Raw genomic sequence first — 17,518 nt, 5'->3', positions numbered from 1 at the left:
TCAGCCTCCCCAGTAGCTGGGACTACAGGCACCCGCCACAACGCCCGGCTAAATATAAAAACTTCTATACAGGAGTTAAAGCTTAGAAATAGAAAAGGAGATGTAGAGTGCAAGCTGGGAGGTGGCAGGGCCCCTGCGGCTTGGGACAATGCCCAGGGGATGAATCCCCCTGGGACCCTCCTCAGCAGATAACAATATATCTTCTCTAAGCTTCAAGTTTTTTGTTTTTTTTTTTGAGACAGTTTTACTTTGTCACCCTCGGTAGAGTGCCGTGGTGTCACAGCTCACAGCAACCTCCAACTCCTGGGCTTAGGCAATTCTCTTGCCTCAGCCTCTCAAGTAGGTGGGGCTACAGGCACCTGCCACAACACCTGGCTATTTTTTATTGCAGTTTGGCCAGGCCTGGGCTCAGTATATGGGGCCAGTGCCCTACCCACTGAGCCACAGGAGCAGCCCTAAGCTTCAACTTTTAACCCAGCAGAAGAAAAACATGTTTTCCACAGCTGCACTTCAAAGCAGTCACATACATTTTCCACCTCATCTTGTAGATATGTATTATTGCCCATATTTTAGAGGTCACACAGTAATAACGGAGTATGTTTACTTGGGAATTTGTGCCTGTTTCTCTTCTCATAAGTAAGTTGAAAATGTGCCTTACTTCCTTGAAAAACAACTTTATACTGCCTCCTTAAAAATAAAAGCTATTTGAGTACTCGAGTGCTGGTGATAGAGAAAAATATCCCAGACCTCCTGATCCCATCTTTGCCTCTTAATTCCATCTCTCATGTCTTTGTCTTTCATGTTTTATTTTGTCTGTCATGTTTTATTTCATCATTTCCCTACCGATCCCACTCTGGTTAGTTTACTTTTCATGCAGGTTTACTAGAGCTGGGCTGGTGACCTCTGAGGGACAGCTGCCAGGGGGGTGTTTCCCCTCAGAGCTGCCCTCGTGCCAGGGTGCCCAAGGACGGGGCCATGGATCCACCTCCACCAGGCCCCATAGCCGAGGGCCTCAGGGCCACCTCCAGGGCCCACAGGGCTCCTGTCCCATGCTTGCTGCCCCATGTCCCCTGGCGGGACAGTGGATAGGGATAGGGCAGGGTGGGGGTAGCCCCTGATAGCCACAGCAAGCTCAGGACTGGGTGTTGGGGGAACAGGACACACAGGCACTCAAGATGGGCATTTATGAGACGATTTTTCTAGTAACTTAAGAGGAAGGAGGCTATGGTCAATTCACATTTTTACTGGAAATTCATGACAGCCAAGAGGTCTGTGGCCATAGGTAAATAGGGTCCACCCAGGTCAGGGTCGCTGATGGGGCAGAATCCCCATCGGAGTCTTGTCCTGTTTGTGCTGGTGCCCGTAGGCCCTAAATACTCTCTGCAGCAGCAGAACCTGAGGGCTGACCTCAGCACCACTGGAGCCCACCACACCACACCACTGACAAAGTCCTCCCACTGATAGGCCCTCTAAAAATGGGGAACTGATACAGCCTGCCACTCTGACCTATGAGTGACCCACAGTTGCAATCCTAAAACATCTACAGCCTGATGGCCCAGGTCCACTCATCAGAGCCTCAGTGCTGGGGCTGACACTGCGGAGTACAAACAGGTGGACACCCACAAGGTACCAGTTTGCGAGGGATAAAGCAGACAAGGTGGGACTCCAGGGGCCACCACTAAGCAGGTGAGACCTGGCCTGTTTCTGAGGGACACAGTTGCCCACCACCTGCCACCCAAGGCTAGGGCCACACTCACCACCCGCAGAGGAGGGACAGGCTCTGCACTGCTCATCCCCAGAATGCAGGGACAGGAAGCTCCTATACATGCCATAGCCCAGGGGCCCCAAGCCATGCCAGCCCTGTGTGCCTGCCCCACGCAGGTCCTACGTCCCACTGACCCCAGGAACCCCTCAGGCACAGAGGGCTGGCCCATCAGGCCCGGGAGGGCAGTGTCTTGTAGGGGTTCAGGATGCCCCTGGGGTCCAGCAGGGTCTTGAACTGGCACATGAGCTGCAGGGCCTCAGGGGGCTTGCTGAAGCCCAGCACGTCCCTTTTCTTGAAGCCCACACCATGCTCAGCACTGATGCTGCCCTGCTGGGCTGCCGTCCACTCGTACACGTGGGGCTCCAGGGAAGCCAGGAGCGACGTGCTGAAGGCCTCCGCCGTCACATTGAGGTGCAGGTTGCCATCCCCTAGAAGGACAAGGGCACACAGGTCAGGCTATACAGGGCACCCCGGAAACCCTCTCCTCTCCTAACAGACCCCCAGCCCTTCCCTGATGGCTCCTTTGGCCCTTCTTCCAAGTTCTCCCCGCATGGAGACTCCAGGGGCTCTGGCTTTTGTCCAAACATGCCGTGACCTATGGCCCGCATGCACCACCTCTACCAAGGCACCAAAGTCGTGACAAGACCTGAACCCAGCCCAGTGAGACACAGAGGCCCAGACCCAAGAGCACCTGCTGTACTCTGGCCAAAAGAGGTGAGGGGAGGGGTGGGTGGGCAGGGCAGGGTAGGGATGGAACCTGTGACCTGGAGTTCAGCACATACAAGATGCTGTGGATGGGCCTGGCACAGCCAGACAGGCCAAGAAGGTGGGCAGCCCAAGGAAGGAGCTGAGCAAAACTAGGCCAGGGCCCAGCCAGGGGCCCACCCCACCAGCCACCAGGGCACAAAGACCAGAAGCACAGCTTTTAGACAAGTGCGAACACAGGCAGTGCACCCAGAGGAAAGAGCAGAGAGGGTGTAGACTGGGAGAGGCTGCCCCGGAGAGGCCACTCCAGAGATAGCACATGGGTGAGGGATGTTCTGATGCAAAGGTAGCTGAGAGGCAACAGGTGGAAAGCTCCCTGCCCACCCCACCATGTCCTGACTGAAGGCAGTAAGTGCACTTACAAAAGACAAAGGGTCCCCTTTCCCTCTGCCAGGAAGGCAAAAAGCTGATCCCCAAAGACAGCTGCAGGGCCTTCTCGAGAAGGGGCCCCCATGACCTGCCATGCTGACCAGCCTCTCTGCCAGCAATCTGCCTTGCCCCAGGAGCTCCCCACAAGACTCCAGGTCCTCATCTGACTTGTGACTTCTCTAAAAATTCACTGGTCTTTGCCAAAGATGCTGCACATGCCTAACTTCAAAGCCACATCTTTGACAATTACTCGTTCCTTGGGTATCTCCCGTGTATATGTGAAATGCACATGTTAGTAAAATTCTGTTTGGGTTTCTTACTGGCCTGTCTTTAGTTATAGGGGTCCACGTGAGTAAAAAACTATGAAAGATGAAAGAAATCATTTTTCCTCCTCTGAAAGAGCAAACTGAAGGGTAAACACAACCATCCCTGAGGGCCTCTGGCCAGGTGTTAGGTGCCCTGTCCCACCAAACATAGTCCCCCCAGACACATTCTCAGGGCAAAGAAGACTGAACACAAGCTCCACCAAGGGACATGCCTGGGGAACACTGGCTGTGAAAAAAGAAAAACTGTCTCCACAGAGTATCTGGAATTCAACATGCACCTCAACATGTTTTGGTCAATGCTGGACCACATGTACCATTGCAGTCCCATAAAATTAGAGGTCTGGCCAGTGGCTCAAGCCTTCAGTCCCGGCATCTTGGTAGGCCGAGGCAGGCGCCCTTGAGCACAGAGGTTCAACTCTGCCAGAGGTTGTGATGACACCACCACACTCCAGCTTGTCCAAAGGGAGAAAAAAGATCATAATGGAGTTATGGAAAATTTGCTATTGCCTGGTGACACTGAAGCCATCATAACACAATTACTTTATCTTCTTTCTGGCTTAGTGTAGCCTGAGAATGCAATGTGCAGAGTCTGCAGGGCACGGCGTGTCCTACCACATGGCACTGAACTCTCACATACATACCCAGAGCAACCTCCATCTTGAGAGTTCCACTCATGTTAAGTGCCCTATACAGCTGCACCATTTTTTCTGTGCCTTTTCTATGTTTAGATGTGTTTAAAGGCACAGATACTATTGTGCTACAGCTGCCTCAGGGCACAGCACAGTGCAGGCCACACAAACCACCTTGGTGCAGTGAGCTGTCCCACCAGGGCAGTGAATATACTCTCCGGTTCCCAAGATAGCAAAACTGCCAAATAAGTTGCTTTCTTTTTTTTTTTTTTTTTTTTTTAGAGACAGAGTATCAGTTTGTCGCCCTCGGTAGAGTGCTATAGCGTCACAGCTCACAGCAACCTCCAGCTCTTGGGCTTAGGTGATTCTCTTGCCTTAGCCTCCCGAGTAGCTGGGACTACAGGCATCCACCACAACGCCTGGCTATTTTTTTGTTGTAGTTTGGCCGGGGTCGGGTTCAAACCTGCCACCCTCAGTATATGGGGGTGGCACCCTACTCACTAAGCCACAGGCACCATACTTTTTATTGTTTTATTTGAGACAGAGGCTATGTCACCCTCGGTAGAGTGCTGTGGCATCACAATTCACAGCAACTTCAAACTCTTGGGCTTATGCAATTCTTTTGCCTCAGCCTCCCAAGTAGCTGGGACTACAGGCACACACCACAATGCCCGGCTATTTTTTTGTTGTAGTTGTCATTGCTTAGCAGGCTCAGGCAGGGTTCAAACCCACCAGCCCGGGTGCATGTGGCCAGCATCTTAACCACTGAGCTACGGGCTCTGAGCCAAGTTTCTTAGAATGTGTTTCTGTTGTTAAATGACCACAACTAGACTCGCAACCACCAACCAACACCCAGGTTTGCAGCAGAACTGGTGCTGCCTCCGTAGTCCCACCCTCCCACCCCTACAGAAGCAAACCAACTCCAACTCAGGCCCCAAGTAATTCCTACAGATAAAAATCTAACAAACTGAGGGTAGCGCCTGTGGCTCAAGGAGTAGGGCGCTGGCTCCATATGCCAGAGGTGGCAGGTTCAAACCCGACCCTGGCCAAAAACTGCAAAAAAAAAAATCTAACAAATTAACTTATGTCAAAAATTATATACAGGAAAACAAACCACCATGGGCAAGGACCAATGGAATCAGACCCACAAGAATTCAGATAGTGGGGGCAGGGCCTGTGGCTCAAAGGAGTGGGGCACCGGCCCCATGTGCCGGAGGTGGCAGGTTCAAACCCAGCCCCGGCCAAAAACTGCCGAAAAACCCCAAAAAAACAGGATATAGCTGTTTAAAAAAAAAGAAGAAGAATTCAGATACTGGAATTCCCAAAAACAGAACATAAATGTTTGCTATGTGCAAAGAAACAAGAAATAAAAAATATAGGGTGGTGCCTATGGCTCAGTGGGTAGGGCACAGGCCCCATATACTGAGGGTGGCGTGTTCAAACCCAGCCCCGGCCAAATTGCAAAAAAAAAAAAAAATAGCCGGGCATTGTGGCAGGCGCCTGTAGTCCCACCTACTCAGGAGGCTGAGGCAAGAGAATCGCCTAAGCCCAGGAGTTGGAGTTTGCTGTGAGCTGTGACACCACAGCACTCTAATGAGGGCAATAAAGTGAGACTGTCTCAAAAAAGAAAGAAAGAAATAAAAATATAAAACACCACAAAAACTTGAACAAGCAAAATATTTAAATATCCAAATCAATCTTCCAGAAATGAAAAATAAAATCCCTAATATGTAAAATGTAATGACCAGGGTTTAACAGCATATTACACAGCAAAGAGATAGATGGAGTGCAAAGCATGACAGAGTTCCATAGAGAGAGGAGAGGGACATGGGCACAAGTTGAAGAGACTGTAAAGAAAATGGACAGTGCTCTTCCAGGGACGCTGTCTAGAGGCACTCAAAATGGTGCAGCGTTTGACATACCGTCGTAGGCTTTCCTACAATACAGCCTCTAACAAAACCAGGCTGTCCCGCACCCCTGGTAACAGAATTGTTTACCTTTATACCAAGAAGGTTGGGAAAGCACCAAAATCTGCATGTGGCGTGTGCCCAGGCAGACTTCGAGGGGTTCGTGCTGTGAGACCTAAAGTTCTTATGAGGTTGTCTAAAACAAAAAAACATGTCAGCAGGGCCTATGGTGGTTCCATGTGTGCTAAATGTGTTCGTGACAGGATCAAGCGTGCTTTCCTTATTGAGGAGCAGAAAATCGTTGTGAAAGTGTTGAAGGCACAAGCACAGAGTCAGAAAGCTAAATAAGAAAATGAAGGGTTTTTTTTGAGTAATAAAAATTGAGACTGAAAAAAAAAAAAAAAGAAAATGGACAGTATCTTTTTGGGCTTCTCCTAGTTCCTAGGACCTAAGGAAGATTGACTTTGGAGACCAAGTCACAGAGCTGCTCAATTCCCAGCCTTTTGTTACAGAGTAACCTCCTTCCTCATTTCCTTGTTCCTGGCTCAAACCAGATGGCCCTGGAACCTGACTTAAAAGAAGTAAAGATAGAAACACTGCCTATGACAAATCAAATTGCTATAACTGTTCACTAATCCTCCAGAGAAAATGATGTAATCCTGTTACTCTTCCCCAGACCTCACCTGTGGAACAGACCCTTGATCCCCCACTTTAGAGCACTGACCCTTTTGAGTCTGTGTCCTTCCAATGGCCATCCTCAAACTTTGCACTCAAATAAACTCAATGTTTAATCACAGTGCCTGAAATTCATTTCTAAGGCTGACACAGGGCAACCCACCTGGGACCTGCCTCCAAGTCCTCTCACTGCACTGGCAGGAGCTGTGCCTGCCTCATGCAGTGAAGGCCGGGGCAGGCCCTCGGGTCTCCACACCCCTGACTTGGCTATGGCTTCAGACTCATGAGCCACATGTGCCCCCAGCCTGGTGGGGCTGGGATGGAAGCTCTGCCGTGGGGGGTCCATTTGTCACTCTCTAGAGATTTCGCTAACGGCAGATTTATGACTTTCACTCCTCTCTGAGGTTAAGGTTTTTGTCCAAAACAAGACCTTTTCTCTCATCTGAAATTTTGGTAAGGAGAAAAGCAGTTTTTATTTGAAAAGAGAAAGTAGGTTCAGCGCTTATAGCTCAAGTGGCGAGGGCGCCAGCCACATACACCGGAGCTGGCGGGGTTCGAATCCAGCCTGGGCCCACCAAAACAACAACAACAACTATAACCCAAAACTAGCCAGGCATTGTGGAGGGCGTCTGTGGTCCCAGCTACTTGGGAGGCTAAGACAAGAGAATTGCTTAAGTCCAAGGGTTTGAAGTTGCTATGAGCTATGCCATGGCACTCTACCAAGGGTGACAAAGTGAGACTCTGTCTCAAAAATAAATAAATAAATAAAATGCCTAAACTAGCTTGCCTGCTAGCTCATTAGAAAAGCTGGCTCTGGGGCAGTGCCTGTGGCTCAGTCGGTAAGGCGCCGGCCCCATATACCGAGGGTGGCGGGTTCAAACCCCGCCCCAGCTGAACTGCAACCAAAAAAAAAAATAGCCGGGCGTTGTGGTGGGCGCCTGCAGTCCCAGCTACTTGGGAGGCTGAAGCAAGAGAATCGCTTAATCCCAGGAGTTGGAGGTTGCTGTGAGCTGTGTGATGCCATGGCACTCTACCGAGGGCCATAAAGTGAGACTCTGTCTCTACAAAAGAAAAGAAAAGAAAAGCTGGCTCTGGGGGGCACCTGTGGCTCAAAGGAGTAGGGCGCTGGCCCCATATACCGGAGGTGCTGGGTTCAAGCCTGGCCCCGGCCAAAAACTGAAAAAAAAAAGCTGGCTCTAGGGCGGTGCCCATGGCTCAGTGAGTAGGGCGCCAGTCCCATATACTGAGGGTGGCTGGTTTGAACCCGGCCCCAGCCAAACTGCAACAAAAATAAGGCTGGGAGTTGTGGCAGGCACATGTAGTCCTAGCTACTTGGGAGGCGGAGACAAGAGAATCACCTAAGCCCAAGAACTGGAAGTTGCTGTGAGCTGTGATAGCACAGCACTCTACTGAGGGCGACAAAGTGAGACTCCATCTCTAAAAAAAAAAAGAAAGAAAAGAAAAGCTAGCTCTAGATTGAGAGAGAAAAATTGGAAGAATTATTCCTAATGATATTTGAAAGCTCCCAAAAGAAATTCTGATAAAGTTCTTTCTTTATAGGAAGAAAACGAAAGATAGTCTAGGACGACGCCTGTGGCTCAAGGAGTAGGGCGCCGGTCCCATATGCTGGAGGTGGTGGGTTCAAACCCAGCCCCGGCCAAAAAAAAAAAAGACAAAAGATAGTCTAAAACAATTTCTAATTTTAAAAAGCCTGCTGAGGGCGGCGCCTGTGGCTCAAAGGGATAGGGCGCCAGTGGGTTCAAACCCAGCCTCGGCCAAAACCCACAAAAAAAAAAAAAAAAAAAGCCTGCTGAGGCTTGGTGTCCGTAGCACAGTGGTTATAGCACAGTGGTTATGGCGCCAGCCACATACACCAAGGCTGGAGGGTTCAAACCTGGCCCTCCACAATGACATCTGCAACAAGAACAAAATAGCTGGGCCTTGTGGCAGGCACCTGTAGTCCCAGCACTCTGCGAGGCCGAAGAGGGTGGATGGCTTGAACTCAGGAGCATGAGACCAGCCTGAGCCAGAATGAGACCCCCCCATCTCTAGGGTGGCGCCTATGGCTCAGTGAGTAGGGCGCCAGCCCCATATACTGAGGGTGGCAGGTTTGAACGCAGCCCCAGCCAAACTGCAACAAAAAAATAGCCAGGCCTTGCGGCGGGCACCTGTAGTCCCAGCTACTTGGGAGGCTGAGACAAGAGAATTGCCTAAGCCCAAGAGCTGGAGGTTGCTGTGAGCTGTAACGCCATGGCACTCTTACCAAAGTAAGACTCTACCTCAAAAAAAAAAAAAAAAAACCACAAACACTGGGATAAAACAGCAGTGTCTTCAAAATCTATGAGTCAATGATGTCATGTTTTGATAAATTTGGGAAAATCTTTTTTTTTTTTAAGACAGAGTCTCAAGCAGTTGCCCTGGGTAGAGTGCCGTGGCGTCACAGCTCACAGCAACCTGAAACTCTTGGGCTTAAGCGATTCTCTTGCCTCAGCCTTCCGGTAGCTGGGACTACAGGCGCCCACCACAACGCCCAACTATTTTCTGGTTGCAGTTGTCATTGTTGTTTAACAGTCCTGGGCCGGGTTTGAACCTGCCACCCTTGGTGTATGTGGCCAGTGCCCTACTAACTGAGCTACAGGTACCACCTTGAAAAAATCTTAAACATCACTCAGACTTGTCTGAAGAAAATTATACTAATCATCAAAAAGATATGCTCCTCGATTCCAATTTCATAAACAGGTTAGAGGAAGAATTAAGGGTAATAGTAAAAAGACAATGTCCTAGTCAGGCTACTTCTCCAATTCATGACGTGGTTAATCTTGCTAATAGCTATCTCATGACTTCACTAAAGAAGACAAAGGGCTAGTGAGGTTATGAGGTCACAGTTAAAACAACTCTTTACCCAACCTATGCCTCAAACATGCCTATAAACTCTAAAACAGACCTAATCCTCTGCTTTGCAGCACTGCAAGAAACCCAGGCATGTTAAACAGGATTGCAGAAAACTAAAATGGAAGGAATAGCAATGGGCAAAGGGAAAACAAAAGAAAGGACAGGGGTGTGCCTCAAAGAACCTGAAAGGGCCTTTCCCTGCCTCCTGGAGGGAATTTTATTTCTCTGGGAGAAATAAAAATTACTTTGAATGAATACCATGCATAAGCTCTTATTGACAGTGGAGCTTTGTCATATTTAACAAATTACACCTTACTGGGTGGCACCTGTGGCTCAGTCGGTAAAGGCACCGGTCCCATATACCAAGGGTGGCAGGTTCAAACCCGGCCCCGGCGGAACTGCAACCAAAAAATAGCTGGGCGTTGTGGCGGGCGCCTGTAGTCCCAGCTACTCGGGAGGCTGAGGCAAAAGAATCGCTGAAGCCCAGGAGTTGGAGGTTGCTGTGAGCTGTGTGATGCCACGGCACTCTACCGATGGCTATAAAGTGAGACTCTGTCTCTATAAAAAAAAGAAAAACAAATTACACCTTACCAAAAGGTCCTATTCCTTGAAGTAAACAAACAACTCAAACCCAACACTCCCATATTGGCACATAAATTCCAGCCCACAGCTTTTCAATTATGAGAAACTTAAATCTTCCTCTTGGTCCCATCAGCTCTCATACATTTGACAGAGAAATTTCCTTTTCTCTTTTTTTGCCCAACTTGGGAAATATTTTTTATAATTATACAAAACCCACACTTCCTTTTCTCAAAAAAAGAGAAATGTATCTAGAATCAGAAAACAGAAAAAAAAAATTTTTTTTTTTTGAGATAGAGCCTTAAGCTGTTGCCCTGGGTAGGGGCAACCTGTACCTCCTGGGCTCAAGCGATTCTCTTGCCTCCACTTCCCAAGTAGCTGGGACTACAGGAGCCCGCCACAACACCTGGCTATTTTTTGGTTGCAGCCATCATTGTTGTTTGGTGGGCCCAAGCTGGATTCGAACCTACCAGCTCAGGTGTATAAGCCACAGGCGCCGAGCCAGAAAACATAAAATTTTAAAATACCAGGTATAGCCAGGCACAGTGGCTCACTCCTGTGACCCCAGCACTTCTGATCTGATTCAGATCAGGAGTTTCAGACCAGCCTGGGCAACACAGTAAGATCTTGTGTCTACAAAAAACAAACAAACAAAAAATAAGCTGGGCATGGTAGCCTCTAGTCCAAGCTAAGGATGCTGAGGAAAGAGGATTACTTGAGCCCAGGAATTTGCGGTTGCAATGAGCTATAATCACACCACTACTGCACTCTAGGCTGGACAACAGAGTGAAACCCTAACGCAAAAAAAAATACTCACTAGATAGAAAAAAATTAAAACCTGACCCTTCTAATTTGCAAATTGTCCCTCATCTTGCCAGGGAGGATAATGAATTATATTAAGTAATGAAGAATTACAGAGGCTCGGTGCCTGTGGTTCAGCAGCTAGGGTGCCAGCCACATACACAACAACTGGTGGGTTTGAATCCAGCCTGGGCCTGCCAAATAAGAATGACAATTACAACCAAAAAAATAGCCAGGCGTTGTGGCAGGTGTCTGTAGTCCCAGCTCCTTAGGAGGCTGAGGCAAGAGAATCACTTAAGCCTAAGAGTTTGAGTTTGCTATGAGCTGTAACGCCATGGCACTCTACCACGGGCAACAAAGTGAGACACTGTCTCAAAAAAAAAAAAAAAAAAGAGAATTACAGGAATTGCTAAAACCAGCACCTGATCAATTACAGTCAAAGACGTCTGCTGATATTAGAAAAATTATTTTGGGCTTGGCGCTTGTGGCTCAAGCAGCTAAGGTGCCAGCCACATACACCTGAGCTGGTGGATCTGAATCCAGCCCAAGCCCGCCAAACAACAACAGCTGCAACCAAAAAACAATAGCTGGGCGTTGTATGGGTGCCTGTAGTCCCAGCTACTTGGGAGGCGGAGGCAAGAGAATCACTTGCGCCCAGGAGTTGGAGGTTGCTATGAGCTGTGATGCCACAGCACTCTACCCAGGGCAACAGCTTGAAAAAAAAAAAAAAAAAGAGAGAGAGGGGAGAGCAAGATGGCGGCCGAATAACAGCTTCCTTGCATCTGGGCACCGTGAGTCTGGGGAGATAAGACCCCAGGCATCTCTGGCTGGTGGCATCTGCCTATAATCATGCCTTTGAGGATACAGGGAGCCAGCAAGAGACTTCTGGACCCCAAGAGGAGGACAAAAACAGTGGAAAACTGGCAAGTAATCGCGTGTGTTCGATTGGTCTAATCCCGCCCACAGCTGTAAGTGCAGTAACAGCAAGACTGCAAACCGGAAAGGCCTTACCTGTCAACTGTTCTGGTGTTTTGGGACTTGGCACTCAGTAGAACTGCCTTGGGGAGAGCTTGAGCGGGAGTGCGGAGACCCCAGACTGAGCTGCTGGGCGATTGATTGGCTGTGGGCCGCAGGGAGCCATTGTAAGAGAACTGCCCCAACAAGGTCCGCCCTAGGGTTTTTCAGGCGGGACCTAGTAACCTACTGACTGAGCAGCCTAAAGGTGGGGTCTGAGCCGCCCTACAGCCCTAACCCTCAGGGGCAGAGTGAGACCGGTTTTGGTACACTGGGTAAGTGGATAGCCACTTCATCAGTGATTCCAGCGACAAGCACTTTCCTGGGAAAGCTTCTGCTTAGCAAGTTTAGAAGCTTCAAGTGCCTTTTAAGAGGGCTGAAGAGAGACTTAGGGTGTCTACCCTGTGGGGTTTGAGAAATCAGCGGAGGCCTCCAGTCGTATCAGCATTGTAATTAACATCTCATACCCCAGAAGACCACCTGTTCCCAGACAATATTCAGCAAGATATATATACTGCTTTGTTTTGGGTTGTTTTTTTTGTTTGTTTGTTTTGTTTATTTTGATGTTGTTGTTTTGTTTTTTAATTTCAACCTTTTCTGTACAGATTTTTTCCTCTCTTTCTCCGGTTTTCTAGTATAAATACAATTTCCCATTGCTGCCTTTTTCAATAACTAGAACTTCATTTTTGCTAGTGTTTCTACCCCTATTATTTGGTTTTTCACCCAATTTTATCCCGTAAAGTTTTCTGTTTGCTTGTTTTGGTTTGATTTATAGCATTTTTGTGGTGGGGTACTGTGTCTGATCAGGTTAGCAAAGAGTTGCTGACCTCAAAGGAACCACCCAACTGGGCACCCCCAGAGGTTGGGGTTTTTTAAGGTTGTGCCAAAGTACCCTACTGTACACCTATATTGCTCTGTCTCCCTCTTTCTGTGCCTCTCTTCTTTTTGTCAGTATTCCTTTCACCCACCCCCTCTCCTTTCTCTATTTTCTTTTTTTTTTTTTTTTTTTTTGAGACAGAGCCTCAAGCTGTCGCCCTGGTTAGAGTGCCATGGCATCATAGCTCACAGCAACTTCAAACTCCTGGGCTCAAGTGAGTCTCCTGTCTCCGCCTCCCAAGTAGCTGGGACTACAGGTGCCCGCCACAACGCCCAGCTATTTTTTGATTGCAGCCATCGTTGTTTGGCAGGCCCAGGCTGGATTCGAACCCGCCAGCTCAGGTGTATGTAGCTGGCACCTTAGCTGCTTGAGCCACAGGCACCAAGCCTCCTTTCTCTATTTTCTTCTCGTTCTTTCCTTCTTTCTTTCATCCCTTCTTGCTTTTCAACCTTCTCATCCTTCTGGTCCTGTACCAAAAGGACTCATCAAAACCTTAGTCTACAGGCACAGGAACTTAAAGAGCAAGAGGAAGTGAAAGGAAAATTAGGGCAAGGAAACAGATAAAAGAAATCACTCATGAGGAAGAATCAACAGAAAACTCCAGGCAACATGAAGAACCAGTCCAGAACGACCCCTCCAAGGGACCATGAGGTAGCTACTGCAGAGGATTCCACCAATAAAGAAATGTTAGGAAGGACAGAAAGGGAATTTAGAATACACATGATGAAAACAATGAAGGAAATGATGGAAACAATGAAGGAAACTGCTATTAAAGTGGAAAATAACCAAAAGGAAATCCAAAAACAGAATCAAATAAGAGATGAACGATATGAAGAATATAGAAAGGATATAGCAGAGCTGAAGGAACTGAAGCAGTCAATTAGGGAACTTAAAGATGCAATGGAAAGTATCAGCAACAGGTTAGACCAGGCAGAAGAAAGAATTTCAGAGGTAGAAGACAAAGTCTTAAGATAACTCAGACAGTAAAAGAGGCAGAAAAGAGAGAGAAAGCAGAACGTTCACTGTCAGAATTATGGGACCCTATGAAGCGTTCCAACATATGAGTTATAGGAATCCCAGAAGGGGAAGAAGAATGCCCCAGAGGAATGGAAGCCATACTAGAGAATATTATAAAAGAAAATTTCCCAAATATCACCAAAGATTATGACACACTGCTTTCAGAGGGATATCGGACCCCAGGTCGCCTCAACTCTAACGGAGCTTCTCCAAGACACATGGTAATGAACCTGTCCAAAGTCAAGACAAAAGAAAAGATTCTGCAAGCTGCCAGAAGTAAGTGCCAGTTGACCTACAGGGGCAAATCCATCAGAGTGACTGCAGACTTCTCTAATGAAACTTTCCAAGCAAGAAGACAATGGTCATCTACCTTTAACCTACTTAAACAGAACAATTTCCAGCCCAAAATTCTATATCCTGCTCAACTAACCTTTAAAATTGACGGAGAAATCAAATCATTTACGGATATACAAACATTGAGGAAATTCGCCAAAACAAGACCAGCTCTACAGGAAATACTTCAACCTGTTCTACACACTGACCATCACAATGGATTAGCAGCAAAGTAAAAACTCAGAAATTAAAGGACAGAACCTAACCTCCACACTGATGCAAAAGATAAAACTAAGCAATGGGCTCTCACAAAATAAGATGAATAGAACACTACCACACTTATCAATTATCTCAATAAATGTTAATGGCTTGAATTCCCCACTGAAGAGACATAGATTGGCTGACTGGATTAAAAAACACAAGCCATCCATTTGCTGTCTGCAAGAAACACACCTAGCTTCAAAAGACAAATTAAAGCTCCGAGTCAAGGGTTGGAAGACAATTTTTCAGGCAACTGGAATTCAGAAGAACAGAGGAGTTGCGATCTTATTTTCAGATACACGTGGATTTAAAGCAACTAAAGTCAAAAAAGACACAGATGGTCACTTTATATTGGTCAAGGGAAAAATACAACAAGAAGACGTTTCAATTCTAAATATTTATGCACCCAATTTAAATGCTCCCAGATTCTTGAAACAGACCTTAGTCTGAGCAATATAATATCTGATAATACCATAATAACAGGGGACTTTAACACTCTTCTTACAGAGCTGGATAGATCCTCTAAATAGAAATTAAACAAAGATATAAGAGATTTAAATGAGACCCTAGAACAACTGTGCTTGATAGACGCATATAGAACACTCCATCCCGAAGATAAAGAATACACATTCTTCTCATCACCCCATGGAACATTCTCCAAAATTGATCATATCCTGGGACACAAAACAAATATCAACAGAATCAAAAGAATTGAAATCTTACCTTGTATCTTCTCAGACCATAAGGCACTAAGAGTGCAACTGAACTCTAACAAAAATGCTCGACCCCACACAAAGACATGGAAATTAAACAATCTTCTGTTGAATAACAGATGGGTGCAGGAAGAAATAAAACAGGAAATCATTAACTTCCTTCAGCATAACAACAATGAAGACACAAGCTACCAAAACCTGTGGGATACTGCAAAAGCAGTTTTGAGAGGAAAATGTATCGCTTTAAATGCCTACATTCGAAAAACGTAAAGAGAGCACATCAACAATCTCACGAGCCATCTTATGGAGTTGGAAAAAGAACAATCTAAGCCTAATGTCAGTAGAAAAAAATAAATCTCCAAAATCAAATCAGGGAACAATGAAATTGAAAACAAAAGAATCATTCAGAAAATTAATGAAACAAGGAGTTGCTTTTTTGAAAAAATTAATAAAATAAACCATTGGCAAGACTAATGAGGAATAGAAAAGTAAAATCTCTAGTAACCTCAATCAGAAATGATAAAGGGGAAATAACAACTGATCCCACAGAGATAGAAGAGATCATCTCTGAATACTACCAGAAACTCTATGCCCAGAAATTTGACAATGTGAAGGAAATGGATCAATATTTGGAATCACACCCTCTCCCTAGACTTAGCCAGGAAGAAATAGAGCTCCTGTAAAGACCAATTTCAAGCACTGAGATTAAAGAAACAATAAAAAATCTTCCAACCAAAAAATGCCCTGGTCCAGATGGCTTCACACCAGAATTCTATCAAACCTTCAAGGAAGAGCTTATTCCTGTACTGCAGAAATTATTCCAAAAAATTGAGGAAGAAGGAATCTTCCCCAACACGTTCTATGAAGCAAACATCACCCTGATACCAAAATCAGGAAAAGACTCAACCAAAAAGGAGAATTTCAGACCAATCTCACTCATGAATATAGATGCAAAAATTCTCAACAAAATCCTAGCCAATAGATTACAGCTTATCATCAAAAAAGTCATACATCACGATCAAGTAGGTTTCATCCCAGGGATGAAAGGCTGGTTTAACATACACAAGTCCATAAACGTTATCCACCATATTAACAGAGGCAAAAATAAAGATCATATGATCCTCTCAATAGATGCAGAAAAAGCATTTGATAAAATCCAGCATCCTTTTCTAATTAGAACACTGAAGAGTATAGGCATAGGTGGCACATTTCTAAGAAAAAGCATTTGATAAAATCCAGCATCCTTTTCTAATTAGAACACTGAAGAGTATAGGCATAGGTGGCACATTTCTAAAACTGATTGAAGCTATCTATGACAAACCCACAGCTAATATTTTACTGAATGGAGTAAAACTGAAAGCTTTTCCTCTTAAAACTGGAACCAGACAAGGTTGTCCTCTGTCACCTTTACTATTCAACATAGTGCCGGAAGTTCTAGCCAATACAATTAGGCAAGACAAGGAAATAAAGGGAATCCAAACGGGAGCAGAAGAGGTCAAACTCTCCCTCTTTGCTGACGACATGATCTTATACTTAGAGAACCCCAAAGACTCAACCACAAGACTCCTAGAAGTCATCAAAAAATACAGTAATGTTTCAGGATATAAAATCAATGTCCACAAGTTAGTAGCCTTTGCATACACCAATTAACAGTCAAGATGAGAAGCTAATCAAGGACACAACTCCCTTCACCATAGTTTCAAAGAAAATGAAATACCTAGGAATATACCTAACGAAGGAGGTGAAGGACCTCTATAAAGAAAATTATGAAATCCTCAGAAAGGAAATAGCAGAAGATTTTAACAAATGGAAGAACACACCATGCTCATGGATGGGCAGAATCAACATTGTTAAAATGTCTATACTTCCCAAAGCAATCTACCTATTCAATGCCATTCCTATCAAAATACCAACATCGTACTTTCAAGATTTGGAAAAAACGATTCTGCGTTTTGTATGGAACCAGAAAAAACCCCATATAGCTAAGGCAGTTCTTAGTAATAAAAATAAAGCTGGGGCATCAGCATACCAGATTTTAGTCTGTACTACAAAGCCATAGTGGTCAAGACAGCATGTTACTGGCACAAAAATAGAGACATAGACACTTGGAATCGAATAGAAAACCAAGAAATGAAACTAACATCTTACAACCACCTCATCTTCGATAAACCAAACAAGAACATACCTTGGGGGAAAGACTCCCTATTCAATAAATGGTGTTGGGAGAACTGGATATCCACATGTAAAAGACTGAAACTGGACCCACACCCTTCCCCACTCAAAAAAATTGATTCAAGATGAATAAAGGACTTAAATTTAAGGCATGAAACAATAAAAATCCTCAAAGAAAGCATAGGAAAAACACTGGAAAATATTGGCCTGGGGAAAGACTTCATGAAGAAGACTGCCATGGCAATTGCAACAACAACAAAAATAAACAAATGGGACAGAAGCTGAAAAGCTTCTGTACAGCCAAGGAGACAACAACCAAAGCAAAGAGACAACCTACACAATGGGAAAGGATATTTGCATATTTTGAATCAGACAAAAGCTTGATAACTAGTATCTATAGAGAACTCAAATTAATCCACATGA

General features: G+C 45.8%; 2 protein-coding genes across 4 annotated transcripts in view; one reads left to right on the top strand and one right to left on the bottom strand.

The window, feature by feature from the left end:
- Positions 1-887: 887 nt before the first annotated feature.
- The window catches only part of D2HGDH (D-2-hydroxyglutarate dehydrogenase), a 45,890-nt gene continuing 29,259 nt past the window's right edge, over positions 888-17,518 (bottom strand). For 2 of the 3 annotated variants that reach the window (XM_053597233.1, XM_053597236.1), the window contains one exon: positions 894-2,193. In XM_053597233.1, the coding sequence (XP_053453208.1) occupies positions 1,934-2,193 (260 nt within the window). In that variant the 3' untranslated portion in view covers positions 894-1,933. Of the gene's footprint in view, positions 2,194-17,518 lie in introns of all 3 variants that reach the window. The other variant, XM_053597235.1, reaches the window with a different exon arrangement.
- LOC128590111 (60S ribosomal protein L34) lies at positions 5,721-6,142 on the top strand. Its single transcript, XM_053597272.1, has one exon. The coding sequence runs from the start codon at positions 5,756-5,758 to the stop codon at positions 6,107-6,109; it is 354 nt and encodes a 117-aa protein (XP_053453247.1). The 5' UTR covers positions 5,721-5,755; the 3' UTR covers positions 6,110-6,142.

Source organism: Nycticebus coucang, chromosome 7, assembly GCF_027406575.1.
Source record: "Nycticebus coucang isolate mNycCou1 chromosome 7, mNycCou1.pri, whole genome shotgun sequence".
NCBI lineage: Eukaryota > Metazoa > Chordata > Mammalia > Primates > Lorisidae > Nycticebus > Nycticebus coucang.
This window is presented reverse-complemented; position numbering and strand designations above follow the sequence as displayed.